Source organism: Pangasianodon hypophthalmus, chromosome 15 (assembly GCF_027358585.1).
Source record: "Pangasianodon hypophthalmus isolate fPanHyp1 chromosome 15, fPanHyp1.pri, whole genome shotgun sequence".
Taxonomy (NCBI): domain Eukaryota; kingdom Metazoa; phylum Chordata; class Actinopteri; order Siluriformes; family Pangasiidae; genus Pangasianodon; species Pangasianodon hypophthalmus.
This window is the reverse complement of record NC_069724.1, coordinates 1,725,826-1,745,719: the sequence shown is the minus strand read 5'-3', so window position 1 is coordinate 1,745,719 and position 19,894 is coordinate 1,725,826. Positions and strand designations below refer to the sequence as shown.

The 19,894-nt window shown below is 36.9% G+C and overlaps 1 protein-coding gene across 3 annotated transcripts in view; it reads left to right on the top strand.

Annotated features, from left to right (window-relative positions):
• Positions 1–19,894, top strand: part of sgcd (sarcoglycan, delta (dystrophin-associated glycoprotein)) — a 177,461-nt gene that overhangs the window by 133,017 nt on the left and 24,550 nt on the right. For all 3 annotated transcript variants that reach the window (XM_026938741.3, XM_026938742.3, XM_026938739.3), the window contains exons 4-5: positions 2,203–2,290; positions 3,683–3,802. In XM_026938741.3, the coding sequence (XP_026794542.1) occupies positions 2,203–2,290; positions 3,683–3,802 (208 nt within the window). The remainder of the gene's footprint in view (positions 1–2,202; positions 2,291–3,682; positions 3,803–19,894) is intronic.

The following is a 19,894-nucleotide window of genomic DNA, read 5'->3' as shown; positions in this document are numbered from 1 at the left end:
CACACCTATAATATCAGTAAGTGTGGAACGGATGGATGGCTTGATAATGTGTGGGGCGCAGGTCTTATCTTATCTGTCTACTAGCGAAAGCGATAGACAGAGCAGGCGGGAGAACGAGTGAAAACCTAAAGGAGCCAGAAGGAGTGAACTGAATAACAATGGGGCGCTGAGATTAGAAACAATCCGTCCATTGGTCATGAGGAAAGAGACTACATAAGTCTCTTATTTACCTTACTTACTATCTTGAATGAAAAAAAAAAACACAGCTTGATGATGTGATTCTTTAGAATATCTTGAAAATGACAATATTTCCAGCATGGACATAAATCTGATGTGACAAAGCAACAAGGAACAAGTTTATTAACTTATATAACTTATATTAGTCACTTGTTTTATGTACATTAGCATTCAAAAGTTTGGAATCACCTGTCATTTTATTCAACACTTATTATTCAGTAGAAATTACATAGCTTTAATATAACTTTAAATTATATTAAACGTGACTACTCTATTTAGTATTTTAAGTATTGGAGGGAAAACTGTAATTTATTCTATTGAATAATAAATACAGTGAAATATAATATGTAATTTAATTTGTCAGGTTTCAGCAAAATTTCCTACAATCTACAGTCTCAAAAACCACACAAAAGACCTGAAAAAAATCAGTCACTGGAAAAGGGAAACACATTTTCTTCTTTGTCTCAGCCTTTGTGTGGGAAACAATGTCACCGTGGCGCACGTGCATTTCTGATGTACAGACAAGGTCCATTCCGTAATCCCTCTTTCTCTCTCCCAGTCTTTACGAGATATTTTACAGTAGAAATGGTTCTGTACATCACAGACGTACTGTCTGCACTTACACTTTGCCTTTGTATGCAGAAATTTATTTGATTTAATTCTGATTATTTGCTGTAAAAGAAGATCTTGGTGGTCGTGGAGTATTTTTAAACTAGCCCAAATTGGTGTAAAAAATGCGACCCTGGCAACCCTGTTATTATTTGTCCTGTCCTGTCCTCCTCTTCCAGTAAAAATGTTTATAGCGTGAGCATGGGGCAGCGTGATTCCTGTCTTAATGGGCCTCTATTTATTAGTGCTTGTTGCAGTTCACGTGTTTGACCACTTGGTGCAATAATAACTCAGTGGTGCTAAAGTGGGGACATGAGCACGCTGCACGACATCTAGAAAGGCGAGCATCGACCTGTATCTGTGTCGAGTTGTGAATGATGACTTTGTGAAGATTAACATTTGTTGCTGCCATCATATTAATCACTTTATATACGTAGCTGCAACAAAACAGATTATATATTATTGAAAATATTCCCTTTTGAACTGTGATTGAACTGTACTGAGTCCCTACAATGAATTTTTATATTTGCAGCATGGATTTATAAGATCCTGATTTATAAAAACCCAGGCTTCTTGGATGGATCTGAAATTGATACCATTCATAATTCATCATCCTGTAGTGCTCTGACTCTCTCCCAGCATAAAGCCTCGCCCAGGACACCAGGATCATGCCATGTGTTTATAAGTTCATATTAGTGTCAGAATGCACATTTATTTATTGATTTTTTTTTTTTTTTTTTAAAATTGGTTAAAATGGAATTTTGCTTCATGGATGATAATTTGTGGATGAGATCATTGTGTCCAGTTTTTGTAGCTTGTGAATAAAAGTCGAGGTGAAGTCAGGGTGAAGATGTTTCATATGCATGCAAGTACTACTTGGATTTCTGAAAACATGTTGCCCTGAGCACAACACGAGCCTAACCAACCTAGTAGAAAGAAACGTCAAGTTTAAAAAAAAAAAAAAAAAAAAAAAAAGGGCTTTGAACACTACCATGGTGTTTGGACGAGCATGATTTTTACCTTGACAGGAGAATTATCTGGCTACGCTGGGCGCTTACTGATTTCAGTCTGAGATGGAAGGAGTGTTGGGGAGTGTCTCTAAAATGACTGATATCAGTCTCATTTAAACACAAACACAAACACAAAGGCATTCTAACACATTTTCCCTCAACCACATAATACACTTGTGCTGAGGCCATGGGTTAAACCATATTTTTTTTATCATGTTCTACATATTTTCCCACAGTATTTATACACTGGTAAGAAATTTTTAAAAATCGACCATTACAACTTTAAATAATAATAATGGTTTGGTGATCTGGATTGGACATTGACATTTTATATCTCTTTTAATAGGGTAGTCCACTTTTCCTGCAATCATCAAAAAACATCTCTGTCAACATCCTCAATGGGAAAAACAAACTGGTCTCACAGCTCGTTGCAGGTAGGTATCAATATACCAAACAAGCAATATTGCTAATCAGAGGCAGACCTAAACTGACCTGAGTGAAATTACTCATGTGTGATTAAATTACTGTCACCTCAATCAAACCAGACAGAACCGGATCTGTAGTTACCATCACGTTCATTCTAAAAGCAGAAGTCGCTTAATAAAATGCATACTGACCTTAGGAAGGTGTTTCAGGCTCGGCTTTTACAGGAACGAAAATGAAATCATGCAGGAAATGTTCAATAGCATGAGACAGATGGTGCTTTTACTACTTAATAAAGGAAGACATCTTGGATGGCCACTGAGTTGCTCTTATTTCAGGTGGGATTACACGTCTTAACTATCACCTGGGTATGACTTATATTAGCGCTCTGTAACGACATGCATAGATTCATGTTTTTATGTATTTCTGAGCAATAACGCTGAAGCAGGAGTGTATTTTAATGAGAAAAAGCAATTTAGCCTGCCTTAACTGACTACAGTTTTAATGCCATGTTAAAAGAGAGAATTGCAAATTTAATTAGCGGTTTAGTAAAATATGAAAGCAAGCTCCTCGGCTCCTTAACAAGTCCATGACACTTTACAGTCATCTGAGTCACTCGGGGTCGCTCACAAACAACTGGATAATTAACTGAAAAAGAAATCAGAAAAAAATGTGTTGGTTTTATAGTATGGCTTTTCAACTGAGCCAAAATGAAATAAATAAGAAGGCAATTATGAAACAAAATCATCATATTGTGTAACATAAATATCTAAATAAAATATACGTAAAATATATAAATGTCTAAATATATACATGCCGTTTTATACGTATATATATATATATGTACAAAAGAAATTGGTTATCTTACTATTATGAAATAGAATTGTTACTTCAGTAATCATTTATATATTTTTTTAATTGTTGCAAGTTTTGACTTTAAATTGAACTCCAACAGAGCTGCCTGCTGTTATTATTCTCATAATTAATTTAATTGCATTTTATTTTATTTAATTTTGGCGCAAATGAAAACTGATACTGCTCTCTGCCTGTCTCTCTCACTGTCTTTCTTACTGTCTCTCTCTCTCTCTCTCTCTCACACACACACACACACACACACACAGTCCCTATCTCTCTCTCCTTCTCTCTCTCTCTCACACACACACACACACACACACACACACAGAGTCCCTATCTCTCTCTCCTTCTCTCTCTCTCTCACTCTCTCTCACACACACAGTCCCTATCTCTCTCTCTCTCTCTCTCTCTCTCTTGACAATCATTGGTAAACTCTGCTCCGCGCTTACCTAATTTGATGTTGTATTATTTATGGAATCAATGGGGAAATTTAATATTTCATGTTGAGGTGTAATTAAAAAGGAGTCAATTCTCTAATCCCTTGTCAGGTTCTCACGGAGTTTACGCACAAGGCAGGATGCTTGAAGTGAAGTCAAGCACAGGAAAGCTGCTTTTCTCGGCCGATGACCATGAGGTGGTGGTGGGAGCTGAGAGATTACGAGTCCTGGGTGAGTGGATAAAATGAAATTCACCAATTTATCAAGGAGCCCTTTATTTGAATTCATTAATCACAGAGACAGCTCAGGCTCTGCTCTTTTAAAGACTCTCTTAAGCAATTTTTGTTTTGTGAATGGGACTTCTTTGTATTGTAATTATATACAATGCGGTCATTTCAGAGAAAAAGATGGAGCACAATTAACTTGTCTTTAATCTGGCTGAATAGACCTGTTTGGTTTTATAGTCATTACTACTCCAATGGATTATGTGACTGAACAATTGAAATGTTGATTGAGGAAATCAACTGTATCTTAACTGCAGTTTTAAACTGTGAGCGATCGCTGATGCTCTGATAACAAGATGTTACGATATTTTGATTTTCTCAGCAATGAATCATGTAGTGTGAACCTCTCTGCCACCACCAACAAGAACAACGCTGACAAACAGCCAATGAGAATCCGAAAGGAAATCAAATTCATCTCCTGTCACGCACAGCAGATCCCTAAATCCAGTTTATCATCTGTCTGTGCAAGTTTTATAGTGAGGGCAAAATCTAAACACAATAATGCTTCTATAGGAAATTAAAACATTAGCTGCTTTTCTTTACACTGTCCCTCCAGTTCTCTTTGCAGAACAGACAATCCTCTCTGCCCACCTCTCCCCATCTCCTCCATGTTTTTCTATTTTTTTCTTGTTTTCAAACAAAATTGTGACAAAGTCACTTGAAAGACAGCGCTCATGTTTTAAAGCCAGATTTATGGATCCGCTATGCTGTTTTATGATTACAGATTGTGTAGTGTATGAGCCCCAACTGTGATTGATCTTGTAGTGTACACACCACTACATCCACCAAACAACCGTGTGAAAGTGATTAGAAATCACGTAGTGTGAGCAGTTGAAAGTCAAGTAGTGTGCAATCAGCTTACAGTTTCAAATGTCATGCACTAATATAACTGTGCTAAATTATTTTATATTACTTAATATATTGCAGATTCAACCTAATACCAATATTATCTTTATTCATAAGCAAAAAAAAAAATGATGTAGGATTAACTATTACAACCTTACAATCAACTTGATACAATCAACATGACATGTTTGATTACTGTTCAGCATATGCAAATAGCTAAAATGATTCTACGGAATATAATGATACAGCAGGGCTAAACATAAAAGTGACAAAATCTCTAGCAACAAGGCACATGTAGATATGTTTCTAATTCTCATAAATTATGAATATCTTTTCTAAGGCTATAAATGCAGAGATCAAAAAGCACAATTACACAGAAATTATGAAAATGTAATTAAAGCAAGGCTGAAATTTCTCAAAAGAATGATAACAATAAAATCGTCATATATAAGGAATAAAACTCATAGGAAAAAAATAAACAATGCGATGATGATGTAGTTGATTATTTTCCTGTAATGCCAACATGCTGACAACAAACTTTTTTTATTTATTAAAATATGTCACATCCATTTATCCATTTAGTTACATTCATACAGCTGTTTAATAGAGTTTAATTTTAGTTTAGTTTATATTTCCTGCTTTAAAAAAGAAATATCACAAAGTCCTCTGTCCTGAAAACTTTTCCATGGAAGAAACTTAAAGTTACAGCTTTCCTCTGTGTTACAAAGCACTGACACTGGAGACTCCTTCCATAATTTGCATTTTTGTGTTAAATAACAACACTTTAAAAAAAAATCAATTTATTATTAGGCATAGATTATGCGGACCTTTCATACAATTCCATATAATTGCATAATCAACACTTTCTAGGCAATCAGAATCGAGAATTCAACAACACAATCACTCTGAAATCTACAAGTTAAGACAATCTCAACTTAACGATGCTTTTGGGGAAGCTGGGCCCAAAGCAGTTCAGGACCTTCTTTAAAGATCTGGGATTTAAACTTAATTTGCTCCCTTCAGTGGAAAAAAAGTGGAAGAATGTTTTATATATATTACTTACACAATCTGAACATTACAGCTATGTAAAAAAAAAAAAAATGCATCAAGTCATCTTATTTTTAATGTCAGAGAAACAGCTCCATCAGTGGCTCATACCAAGTGCACAAGATGATAGAAAATGTTTAGCCTTGAGAGTGAAACTGTCTGCAGGTCCTTACAGCCATGTGCATAATGCTGAAAAGGTTGGTGCTGTAGGATTTTAAACACTCTTAAGCAGAGTGTGTAAGTTATAGCCTGAGGTTAAACGTGATCTGACTGAGGACATTACAAGCATTTCCAATAGTACTGTTTTTTTTCACTCCTTAGGAGAGGTCCTGCATTGTACATGTAGTGTTTGCCTTGATTCGGTTCACAGATTAATCATGTGTTACATGTGTTAAAGCAGGCTAATCTATAAAATGCATGGCTCTGTGCCTTAATCATTAACTCAAACCACCGTGATAGGTTTCAACATCAAACCCACTCTGAGCACTAACCAATCTATGGCCTGCTTTGAGAAAAAACATTCCGTAATAGCCAATGCGATCATTATTTAATTATGCTCTCATGATTACAATTTCACTACAAGCTACATGTGAATAAGGGGAAGTAATTGAGCTGGTCTTTGTAACTTTTCTTACTACTTCATTCAAATGAAATTCCCAATTTTTTCATGTTTTATTCATTCTGCTCTAGTACATAATTTCAGTGGCACTGCATGTTGGCCTGTTTATTGCTCTTTCACAAGGCTAAATTTATCGCATTGGGTTCACGTCAATGCTGAAAAAATTGCTCCATATATAAGAAAGTGAAATAATAAACAGTGTAGCTACACCATAGCTACCAGAGTAATTTCGTAAAAAATAACAGTTGGGTTGGACTCCTGAGCTGCAGAACAGAAAAGAGTTTGAGTATCATTGGGAGATTACGAGTTTAAATCTCGATGATGCTGCAGTCACCATGACCAAGAATCCAAAAGAGCAAACTTGTTCAAGCATTACTGTCTTTCGCCTGTCAATCAGAGCAACACTAGCCAATCATGAATGTCTGTGACCTTATGTATGTGGAAGAGGGTGGATAGCGCTTTCCTCCGAGTCTATTATGCTGCTCTGTGACACAACATGAGCAGCACTTTTTAAAAGATGCAGTTGGCTGGCTTCAAGTGTCTCAGAAGAAGCATGTGTTAGCCTTCACCCTCCCCAGTTGGTATCTGACGTATGATAGGGAAGCTGGTGGGTGGGAATTGGCAGGTGACCAAATTGGGAGAACAAGGGACAGCGTTTGATGGAGAACAGGCAGCACAGTGGTGCAGCAGGTATCATTGGTGCCCCAAGGTCCATGGTTTGATCCTGATCTCGGGTTACTGTCTGTGCATGTTCTCCCTGTGACTCCAGTCTTGTTTGAATTCCCCTTACACCCAAAACATACCTGTAAGTTGGCTATGAATGAATGCGTCAATGTGGTGGCCTGCAATAGACTGGAGCTCCATCAAGGGTATATTCCTGCCTCAGAGAGGCTCCAAGACCCTGAGACCCTGAGACCCTGACCAGGATAAAGTGGTTAATGAAGATTGAATGAATGATAAGAGTTCTAGGAACTCATTCATTCTTGGTGCTAAATTGGCAGCAGGCCGCAAAACTGATATTAACAAGCAGACTGAAAAATAGTATCAATGTTTTGTGCAAGTCCTTCTTTTGAGATGAGTTTAATCGATTTATCTGCAGCTGTAATCATGCTGGCATGGCATCATTAGTAGTATTACATCAGTTTAATTAAAAGGCTAATAGATACAGCTGGTCTGAAGATGAGAAAAGTGCTCGTATATGACTTTGCCTTTAGCTGTGTTCTCCGCCTAGTGCTTTTTACAGGTTTATCTTTTACTGATTAAATCAGTCAAGTATCAAGGACAAAAGGCTGTTAAGTTAGCTTCCCATGTGAATATGTTCCGAGGTATGTTCTGAAAAACCGGGAGCAAAGTGGGTAGTTGATGTGGGTAGTTGTAGTGATGTGGTCTGGGGTCTGCACTAGTGGCTAGAAAGCTGTCAGTTCAAGCCGCAGAACTAGAATTGTCTGGGCCTTTAAGCATTCTTGGCCCCAGTTCAGCTAGATCCTTGGATCAGATTCTGCCTCATTTGTAAGTCACTTTGGATAAAAGCACCAGCTAAATGAATAAATGTAAATGCAACATTTATTCATTTGGCAGACGCTTGTATTCAAAGTGACTTACAAGTGAGATGGAATTCAGTTCAACTATCTAGAGGTTAAGGAGCTCACAGCTGACCAGAAGCAAATTGAAACCTTGGAATGACAAATTTTATCTCACAGTTTTGTAAATTTAATCACCTCTCCACTTGCACATTCACGCAATTATCCAATCTGCCAATCACATCAGCAGTGCAATTCATAAAATCATGCAGATACAGGTCAAGAGCTTCAGTTAATGCCCACATCAAACATCAGAATGGGGGAAAAAATGTTTCAGTGACTGACTGTGGCATGGTTCTTGGTGCCAGATGGGCTGGTTTGAGTTTTTCAGAAACTGTTGATATCCTCTAATTTTCACACAAGAGTTTCTAGACTTTACACAGAATGGTGCAAAAACAAAAAACATACGGCTCTGTAGGTAAAAAAGGCCTTGGGGATGAGAGAGGTCAGAGGAGAACAGCCAGACTGTTTAGAGCTGATGGGAAGGCTACAGTTACTCAAATAACCACTCTTTGCAACTGTGGTGAGCAGAAAAGCAGCACAGAATGCACAATACATCGAACCTTGAGTTGTATGGGATACAACAGCAGAAGACCACATCAGGTTCCACTCCTTTCAGCCAAGAGCAGAAATCTTAGGCTACAGTGTGCACAAGTTCACCCAAACTGGACAGGTGAAGACTGGACAAATACTGTAGATAAATGCATGAATGAGCTGCAAGGTCTGGAGGTGTCAGAGTAAGAGTTAGCACTACACAGTATAATGTAAAACATCATAATAATCATATGTTCTTTCTCTTAGTACTTCACAACATATAACATAAATAACACCTTCATTTTGCATGATAAATCATACAAGTAGACACTGGAAGACACCGGCCAGCCACTTGAAAGCATCTTCCTTTTTTTTCCCCATCACATTTGGCCAGACTGAGGAAAGTGTATTTCATGTGACAGGAAGCAAAGGCGTCCAGGTTCATTCATTTAAAATCCTCTATGTTCTGAGTATTTTTTCTCTCCTGATATTTATTTAGGAAATAAAAAAAGCTTTGACTTCTCAAGGTTGTTTTGTGTAGCAGTTCATCGTACATTACTCTCTGAGGTAGGACTGAACTTCTTCTAAACAGATTACATGTTTTTTTTTTTTCCACTGATCATTTTCTCTAATGCACACTCCATTACCTTGCATTCACGCTAGCATACTAGAGCCAATGGACTATAGACATACCGAAGATGTTTAGAAATCTGTGCTGCTGCCATGGACTCATTCATATTCTTACAAAAGGATATCGCTTTTGTTGGCGACACAGACCAAATGGAAGTTTGTTAAGCATTTACTCATTTGGCAGATGCTTTTAAAAGCCAGAATACTATACATACACACCTTGAAGTGGCCTGTACTACACTATTACTCAACAATTTCATACTAGAATTTCTTCTAGAAATCACAGCAGGCCCATGGCATAGCACCCACCCAAGTTCCATTTTATTAACATTCCACATTGCTAGCTGACTACTAGCCCTAAAAAAATTAGTAGAGTAGTCAACTAATTCTCCTGAAGGAATTCGGACCAATCCCACACAATTCTATCCTCTCTTGAAGGAATTCTGACCAATCCCACACAATTCTATCCTCTCTTGAAGGAATTCTGACCAATTCCACACAATTCTATCCTCTCTTGAAGGAATTCTGACCAATCCCTTCCGCTCCTCCAGCTATTTTTGTTTGCATTATCCTGCAGTAGTTTCTGATCAGCTTAGTTGGTTCTAGTTCTCAAAATATAAAGAAAGCAGCATTTCTAAGCCATCGTAACCCGTGACCTGTTTCTAATGAGGTGAATAAAAGCATTAAATGCATCACAAATTGTAGCGCAAACATCCTCTATGCTCTAATGTTAATGAGTATGGCCTTTCTTTGTCCCGTAAGCTTCAGATCTGACCTCCCATTCCTGTCCAAATTAACAGAAAAACCACACGTGGCTTTTGTATTGGGTTTTGTGAGGATACACACATTTTTCAGAACCTTAACCACTAATCCCACTCTGCCAGAAGAGTAAATTCTGTCACTCTGATACTATTAGTGATATAAATGAATTTAATCTGATGGTAGGCTTCAGATTCGGGGTTCATTCTGACATAATAAGACTACAATTCTCTATTTGGAGGATGTAAATGAATTTGTTATTAAGTTTGCAATGCAGATTTGCAAAAGTGTCTGCTGGGCCAAATGAGGTAAACATACATTTGATTGCAACATCTAATAACCTAAGCACCCTATTGTGCATGTAGATTGAATTGGCACAGGGGCAAATGTAATTAAATCTAACCCTCACATAAAGAGGCTTGATGGTGTGTTTGAATAAATAATTAATCTGCTATTATTTCTGACACATTCTCATGTATACATTATGCACTGGTTACATAACTGACATAATTTTGGATACACTCTTAATGGGACTAAATCTAACACAAAATTCTCAGTTCTGCAGTGGTTCCTAATGACCATAGCAGGACTTCCTGTCATTTTCTCCATCAAGCACAGCTCTGTTGTTTTCTTAGCAAAGCTTTTATACAGTAATGCCAGCAGCACTTAGGGCCATTGCAGGGATGCTCTGTCCCTCCCAGAGGTCTTGGAAGAAGCACCTTGAGGTTCATCATTTATTTATTCCAGTCCTCACTTTAAAAGTTCATTCAGCAAGCCTCAACAAACTCCATTTACACCTGTCAAAAAAACTCACTTTACCAGGCCATTTTCTGGTTTATTTAAGCGTTCATTTTGTTCATCAGGTTTTTTCGATTATTTCTGCAGCACATCGGTTGGACACTTCTGGTAAAGAGACAGATATCTGGCTTTTCAAGCTGTTGCTGAAAACTGCACTGGAATATTGTGCACAGTTTTTGCTTGATATACTTAGAACAGATTCACACTGGAAGTGTTTCATTTCACATTCGTTTCCAAACCCGGCATTCCGTTAAGAATTATAAGTAGGGGAATTTACATTTCTGACCATTTTAACAACGTTAACTGTTTAATAATCGAGTTCTAATCTGGACGATGCCACAGCCATCTGTGACCGAGAGTCCAAGAAAGCAAAATTGGCCATACTCGCTCTCTTCCCCGTCAATCAGAATGACACTAGCCAATCAGAGGCGTCTGTGAGCTCATGTATGCAGAAGGGGGCAGATAGCGCTTTACTCCGAGTGTGTTAAACCACCCGTGATGCAACATGAGCAGAAGTTCTCGTAAGAGGCAAATGAGAGTGTTCACCCTCCACAGTTGGTAGCTGTCATATGATAGGTGAAGACCTGACTTGGTCTAGGTGGGAATTGCCCAAGACTAAACTAGGAGAAAATCAGGAGGGAAAATAAATAAATAAAATAAAAGTCTTTGGCATACTGTCCTGAAGAAAGCGCTAGTACAACAGACTGGACTTAAAGTGCCTGAACACCAAAAAGAAGAGTAGTTCACATCTCTAAGTCTTTTTTGTTCTGTTCATTTTGTCTGTAGCGATCTGCCAGCTATAATTACGAAAGCATTCAGCTAAAAAAGCGACGAGACGGTGGGAAAGCGAATAACCGATATAATTTGCGTTTATTTTGTTTCCCTATGTTGGTGTGAAATGAGTATCATGGTGTACAAACACTTGCAGCTACAGATTGCACAACCATGACATCTTTGTAAATTATGATTTTAAATAAAGTGTGCAGCATATAGAAAGTGTCGTTTTGTGATTTCAGTGGGATTCTACTGAGTGTACACTTAGACACGTGAAATAGACACGTGACTTGACGCAACACGCCAGGTTTAAAGAGCCATCAGGCTTCTGATGCATATGACAGGACATCATCCTATAAGAGTAACATCCTTTGTTTTACATCAGACCACGCTTCAACACAAGCCTCAAATTCCAGCATGATCACTCCAATGTCGCACTGCATTCCTGTGTATTTCGCTTTGCTATTAGGATCAGAATTCACTGCTGTTTGCTGGCAGGTTGCTGACATCCTATTTGTACCCTGGCCTTGACCACTGCCCCTCCTTGAAGCACCCGCGCTGATGACAGTTTATGCACAGAGTAATAATGGCTGCAATTCCACCTTTTCATGACCGCACTGCATGTTCCTGAGCCAAGTATTCACCCAGAGGGGTTATTGATGGTTTTCACAGTCTGCATTACAAGGCACTGGTGCTTTTATAGGCACTTTTAGAGGTGATTCATGTCCTATGTCTAAATAGAACTTTCCTGTGAACAATGCACCACTTTAAATACGATGATAAAACTCAGAATAAGCCTCTTCAACCATAACCATTCTTTACTTCCTCTCTATTACCTTCAAGATGATATCTAACAAGCAGCATCAATCGATATATTCTACCGTAATGTTTAATAGTGGTTTGTACCATGTACATGAAATGTAATGTAATGAGATCACTCTGATGTGAAGCTTTATATCCTTAAAAAAAACATTCAAACATTAAATATGACAAAAAGTGTAAGGAAATAAAGTCTTAAAATCACACATCGCAGAATAGTGGCAAAGAAAATAACTTTTAAAAAATTGTTTTTTCCTTTCATGGACTTTCAAAACAGCAATAATAATAATAATAATAATAATAATAATACAGCATGCTCATTTGCTATTTGTAAATATGGTAAAGTAATTCACAGAGCTGGGTATATTTTTAAAAAGCATTTATGTTATAGTTCAGTAATTTCCAATGGTGTCAATGTTACATGGACACACTTTTTAATTAAATGATTGATTGACATGAAAATGCCACCCTGAGCTTTGCTTTTTATAGACCCTATTAGTCATGAAAGATAACGGTTTTAATCAGTAGTGTACATGAGCAGTTCGTATCACGTTCTTGAATCTCGGTTGTTCATTTGTGTTACAGTGCCAGCTTTGTAAATACACCAACTTTGAACAAACTAATTTGCTAAAACTGTTTTTTTTCCCCTCTCAAACTTATGCTTATTTCTCTACATGGAACAGATGGAGGTGTTTTGCAACTCTTTCAAGATAAATATTGCTTCATCAGATGAAAAGCCGCCACCGTACCAGTCTCTGAGTCTCTGCTCACATCCACAATAAAGTGCAGATATGAAAAAATGACAGCTTAGGAAAATAGAACCTGAATGTGCCTAATGGATGAGGTGCATTTTTAGGTTTAATTATGCCATGCTCTGCAGGAAGTTTAATGCCATCAGCACCCCTGAGAGAGACACATCATTTTCTAAAATGTTGCGTTGTCGGGTGTCCGAATCGGAAAAGTGTTCTTAAACGCATTCATTTTTATCGCATGCTATCCAATCAGACACCTTTCCAATCCAACAGAAGACATCTGGTAGACAGGAGGGATAATTTTGAATCTGATGAGCTCCATTTTTGCAGTGCTGATTTTATCTAAACTAAGTAGCTAACTATCATATCAGTAGAGTTGGCTTGCTAACTAAGAATTTAACAGACTTAGCTTGCCAATTAGCTAACGCTCCTAATTTACAGCATCCTGCTTTAACAAACGTCGATGTCTCGCGCAGAATGTACATCAAGAAACAAGGTAGATAACGCTACATAGCTAGCTCACGTTCTTACTGAGGAGTTGCCTATGATGATCAGATTTAGCTTGCTAACTTTGTTAAGCTTACAAAGGAGTTTATGGTGTCTGATTGGGCAGAACTTCGGCTTTCAGTGCCGTGACAACCTTGATGTTTTAATCGTAAAATATTCCATGTTGAAAACAACAAAGTTGGAGGAAAGAGATTTATATGCCTTCAATTTCTCTCTAGTGTAAACACTCAGTGTTTGTATGAGATGTGTACACTTCTGGGCGAAAAAAAGCCCCCAAATGGCAAAATATTAAGCTTTTAATGGTCTTAACAACAAATCATTGGTCAGGAAATGAGCAAGAATTAAACGAATAGATAAAGGTATTTAGTATGGGAGCTTTTCCCTTCGATTTCTTTAAATGTTTAAGCTTTGTGGTCCTTGATGGGCTGCATCAGGTGCAGCAGATAACCAAATAATCACTAATCTTTAAAAAAAAAAAAAAAAAACATCCTAGAATATATTTTTGGAGTATTTTGTACACCCAGACATGTGTAAGCTTAAATTTTACATCAAACATTTTAATCATTATCATGACTTTACCTTTGCGTACAAGAAGACTATAGAAGTGAATTTCCCTGTTTCTAGTTTTTCCCCAAACAAGCAGTTCACTGCAGCAAAAGGAAACCAGCGAATGGAGGCACAGGAGCTCTCAGGAGTGCATCTGTTTCATTCTTGCTCATTTTCTAACCAATGATTTGTTGTTAAGACCATTAAAAGCTTCATATTTGCCATTTTGGGCTTGGCCTATTTATTTATTTTTTTTGCTCAGGAGTGTATATATGTTTAGTCATTGCAGGCTAGACCGTCATTTAGCATCTGACAGGACGCCGAGTTACAACATGTGTAAAAGTGTTAGTTTAGCCGAATAGTGCTCTCTGTGTTTTAGCGCTAATCCATAATAATAAGCGGAGGACATTTTAGCTAATGTTAAAATGATTCCTAAATAAAATTCTTGACAGATTCGTAGGCTCCCCGGGTCTTTCTGCAACCAGGTTGCACATGCGTCTCATTTTTTTTCCCACAAACAGCAAAAGGGTCTATAAACATGAGCTAGAAGAACGTTTTTTATTAGAACTTTGATAACCTTGCTCAATATTAAACAGACGGCTCAGAAGAGTTTATTTTTTGCCAGAGAAATGAGAAACAAGTCGGAAGCCAGAACCCCATACACACCGTTGTAAGAGAAATGAAAATAATAAGCAGTGGAAAACTATTTAGCGGACTGAATTAGAGTTCAGTCGCGTCCTCATGAGACCCACCGTCCTCATAAAAAGGACATCACTTTTTCTCCCAATTACGTTTATGCATATATCCTCAGAGATCCTGTTATGAATAAGCAGAGTATCACTTTTATCCCTAACTTTTTCCTGTTTGAAGACACTGATTAGCTTCCATTGTAACAAGGTTAAAAGAAATTACAGTGCACGAGGCATCACAGATTAGATTTCCAGAGATCGTCTGAAATAAGATGTGTTGATGTATCAGACGCTGTGGTGGGAGACTGCACGCTGTTAGACTACAGCACAGAATTCTATTCTCCATTAATTTTAACAATCTGTGCTTAAAGAGGGCAAAGCAATTAGCATGTGTACTCAAGTTCAATGATGTATTAAGCTCTGAGCACACTGTTCTCTTATAGTAGCACATTTAAGCATTATCAAATTTATTATGAAGACAACAGCAGCATCTTTGGAGGGATGACTGATAAATTTGTTAACCAAGTGTTTGTTTAAAATCTCACCATGGAGAAAATGTCAGGTGGCGCAACCACGCGTTAATGAGGGATATTATATTTTAAAGTTATTTGCCATCACTGAAACTGTGTATAAATTTCTCTCCTTAGTGTCTGCATTGCATAAGACATTGTTTTTTTCAATACATGAATTTGTAATGTTTTAGTTTCATACACATAGCCATGTTTCAAACATTTTTAAAATCTAATTTTTTCATTAAAAGACAGAAAAAAAACTTGTAAAAAAAAAACAAAAAAAACAACAACATATAATACATTGCATAAGCTGTTGCAGTTATAGCCGTTACCCAATTATGCAGTTTTGCATAGGTTGCACCATATGACTTAGTGGTTGTGCCACCTGACTTTTCAGGCTCTTTTCATTAAAAAGGCTTCTAGTTGGACAAACAGATAAATCTTTGTGCTTGAAATCATGCTTATATGTAATTAAAAACATAAATCAGCATTATTATAACACATTTTATAACATAGTTTTCTTTCTGCCTGATGTGGTAAACTGAAGAGAATAACCATTACTCAGAAATTACCTTTTTTTTTTTTTTTTTCCCAATATTTGTGAAAGTGCTACTGACCTTCGCCATCACTGCAGCATTAAGGTCAGTTGAGGTCTCATTTATGGTGCAATTCCTGGCCCACTCTTATCTAAAAGCATGCCAAAATAAAAGTCTTTTGTTGTTGTTGTTGGTCATGCTGGTGATATTTGTGGAAATTAGAATTTATGGGTGTTTTTTCAACGAGTTGAATAATTTTAAGCTCTTCTATTTTGCATCATAAAATCACACACACACACACACACACACACACACACACATACATATATATATATATATATATATATATATATATATATATATATATATATATATATATTTTTTTTTTTTTTTAACAAATCATAGTTAGCCTTACGTAATCTGCATGTGTGGTCAGACAGTCACACCACCTGATATTTTTAGACTTGATGGACTGAAAATGTATTCAGCTAAAATGGATATTGCAAATTAATGTAATAGTATTTATTAAATTATTATATAAGAAAACATCAGATATGGATTTAAAAATGCATGTCATATATTTGACCAATTTGCTCCTTTTAGCCGTTTAAAGTTTCCTTAAAGTTCCAGGTTGTTCTCTCATCTCTTATGTCTGACTTGAATTACAATGACTTGAATCAACTACAATGAATTATTTAGTAAATACAGTAAATTTATAAGGAAATGTAAGTAGGGTCCAGAAGTTGGCAGGTCTGTGTGACAAAACCGGGTCAGAAAATATTCAAAAGCATGCGTCCAGTGTTTATTACGTTCTGATAAGAAAAGGTAGTGCGCAAAATGTAGCCTGTAGTTTACAGCACGATTTACTAGACTATACGATTTACAGTAAAAATGTATTCTAAAAAATTAATTAATTAATTAACAACGCACTAATCAGTCTGAAATTTGGTTGTTTGATGTACATGTTAAATGCTCTGCTTCATACTAGCTTTGTTAGCAGATTAGCAGTGCAAGCTAACTGTACTAGCTATGTACCCTCACCAGAAGCACCAACGATCTCTGCTACTTTCCTTCCAAGCTTTGTTTTTCTTAATAATGTCTTTAATGAGAGGTCATATATGACAGGATAAGATGAAACCATTTAAGGTTATATGATTTTCTTCTCCTTTTTGTGTGCCAAACAGTAAACAGGAACTGAAGCTGTGTGGGGAATTGAACAAATGTCGGACCATGCGCTCCATACGACTGGTCTCAGGAATAAGGTTGCTGTAAGGATTGGGAGAATTCATCGAGAAAATCGTTTTGTTCCTTGCAGCAGCTGATGAAATCGTGAAAATGAAAATGTACAGTCACTTTGTCGCTCACTAGTGTGAACAAAACTGCTTAATGTAGCTATCATCTTCACCGTAGATTTTTCACGTTCCATAGAGGAGATTGTAGCTAATAGCGTGTAGGTCGTAGCCGTGCAGCGTGAGAAAGACGTTAATACAAAACCCGACAAATAAGGAAAACAACAGTGTACAGATAAAGGTGATGTGTTTTCGGTGGTGGATTGTGTGTGTGTGGGCTGTGGATACTTCAGGATGGCTGAGCAGAGACAGTATAATCAATTACACCACAAGACAGTTGAGCGGGATAATGGAATTTGTGAAATGGAGGGAATGCAAAGCGGTGTACCACTGCGGTAATTAAAATGGCCTGTGACAGGGGAAGTTGAGAAATAAGTTGAAGGATGTTCACACGTCCCCTCCTCGCGCTCGCCGCTCTCGCAGTCAGGAGGAGTCCACACGGTAATAATATTACCGGAATTATTTTTTTTTACACTAATGATAATTAAAGCTCATTGATTAGTTTCAATTATATCCCGTTGCCTGGCTGTGGTGCAAGCTAATTCAAACCAGACCTGATAATAATGATGATGCTTTGCTATTAACAGCTTTCCTGGCTTGCACTCAAATATTTATACACATACTAACATATGTCAGACGTTACGCCTGTACATAGAGAGGAGAGCTACAGATCAGTACTATGTAGCATATTAATATGGATTACACTAAATAATAATACAAACTCACGTTTATAGACATTTAATAACACAATCTTGTATTTTGTTCACTCAATATGGACGTACATTATGTTATTATATAATAACTGCAATAAGGAGAAGAAAGTAACACATGAAATATAAAAGTATGAATAAAAGAACACTTAATAAAGCACTAAGAGATGCTTATATTCACACTCGCAGTGTATTAGATATGAAATAATAAGGAATGAAACATCAAGATGTTCCAAAGTGTTTTATTCCTCTTATACAACAGCGAATTCACAACACAATTATTTTTAAATTAAAGAACTTTTTATCAGTTTATAGTTACATTTAATGTTGTGGAACATCTGCAACAACTTAGTTCTTGTTATTACTTACATTACTGGAGCTAGAAACTGGAGCTTCCAAATAAACAAATAGATAAACAAACAAACAAACAAACAAATAAATAAATAAAATGTTACCTCTCAGAAAACTTTGCCACATTAACATTTACACTTTTTTTTAAGTTAATGTGGAATATCTGCCATTGTAAATGGTTACTATACAAATGATGATTAAATGTTAAATGATTAATTAAGTGTGTTAATGTAAATCATGCAGCGGCACAATACCTGTGCTGTCCTGTTTTAGAAAATTAATCAACACCTTCTGAGCAATACGCATAGTATAATATCTTTCTATCTGTTAAAGGCTAAGATTGCAGTGGTATTATTAGACATATGACACAGATGGCAGAAAGCATTTAATTATGTCGGCATAAATTATAACTTACTGTAGAAATCTCTGGAATTCTTTAAAGTGAGCTTTTTTTTTTTTTTTTTAGATCAGTGTAAAGCAACCAAGAGTCATAATACCTGTAGTGATATCCTTATAGCATCCTTCTGTGGCAAACGGTTCGAGCTCAGAAGTTTAACAGTGTGTAATTTATGGAAGCGAACCATGAGATTTCCTTAAGGAAGAAATAAAGTCACCACATTTCATGGTTTTATCAAAGCTGAATAGGAATTACTCTGTACTGAGTGACCATTGGCTTCCTGTCAGGTGACCACAGTGAGGAAATGATAAAGAGTCTATAAAAGTCAGTGAGTTATGTTTAAATTGTCGCTTTACCTGTGCACCTCTCCTTGGGGACTCAACAGCACTAAAATAAATCTCTCAGCACCAGTCATGTTTCCAGATTAGATTCTCAAACTGACAACAGTACTGTGCTGTTATGGTTTCTTTCTTTTTTTTTTTAAACTGGTACAGCTATACGAGACCTAGCTGAATGAAATCGTGAAGTGATACGTGAGAAAAAGACAGTAGTATTTTTAGGACAAACAACGGATCCTTTGTGGAGGAATTTGTGGAGTTTTTTATACGTTGCTGAACCAATAACCCTCTTATTTATCGGCAGATTTACAGCACAGACACAACCGAAGGAAAATAAATTCAGTCAAGCCTTACACAGACGTGTAGCTTAAGGAAGCCTGGCCTTTACGGTATTCGCTACAGCGAGTGGAAAACATTGTAAAGATGGCATCATTAAAGCTGATCGTAGCCAGAGATTCTTCCAAAGGTCAAATCAATAACACTCCCAGATTAAAATACAGAATTACACTCACAGCACTGCTGGCTATGGTCATGAGTGTGACGCGTCCACAAAACAAACTCTCCTGCAAACCGAAGCGAGTTTCATGATCACTGTTAGTGTGACAAATCGCCTCATTGCTGCAGATGATGTTATCTGGAAGGTTCTGTTCCTTCTCTCTTTCTCTCTCTCTCCGTCTGTGTGTGTGTGTGTGTGTGTGTGTGTGTGTGTGTTGGGCTGGAAAACATACTGAGAAATTAAACTTAAGTGAAAGTAGACAGAGATAATATGCAGACATGTTACTCAAATCAAAGTGGAAATATGGCGCCATAAATGTACTCAAGTAAAAGTCGAGCAGTTGCTACTTTTAAATGTACTTTAGTCTTAAACCATCTACACAATTTTACCTGAAAACATCAAATTTGCTTTGCAAGGTTGCTGCTTATATACACGACTAAATCTACATAT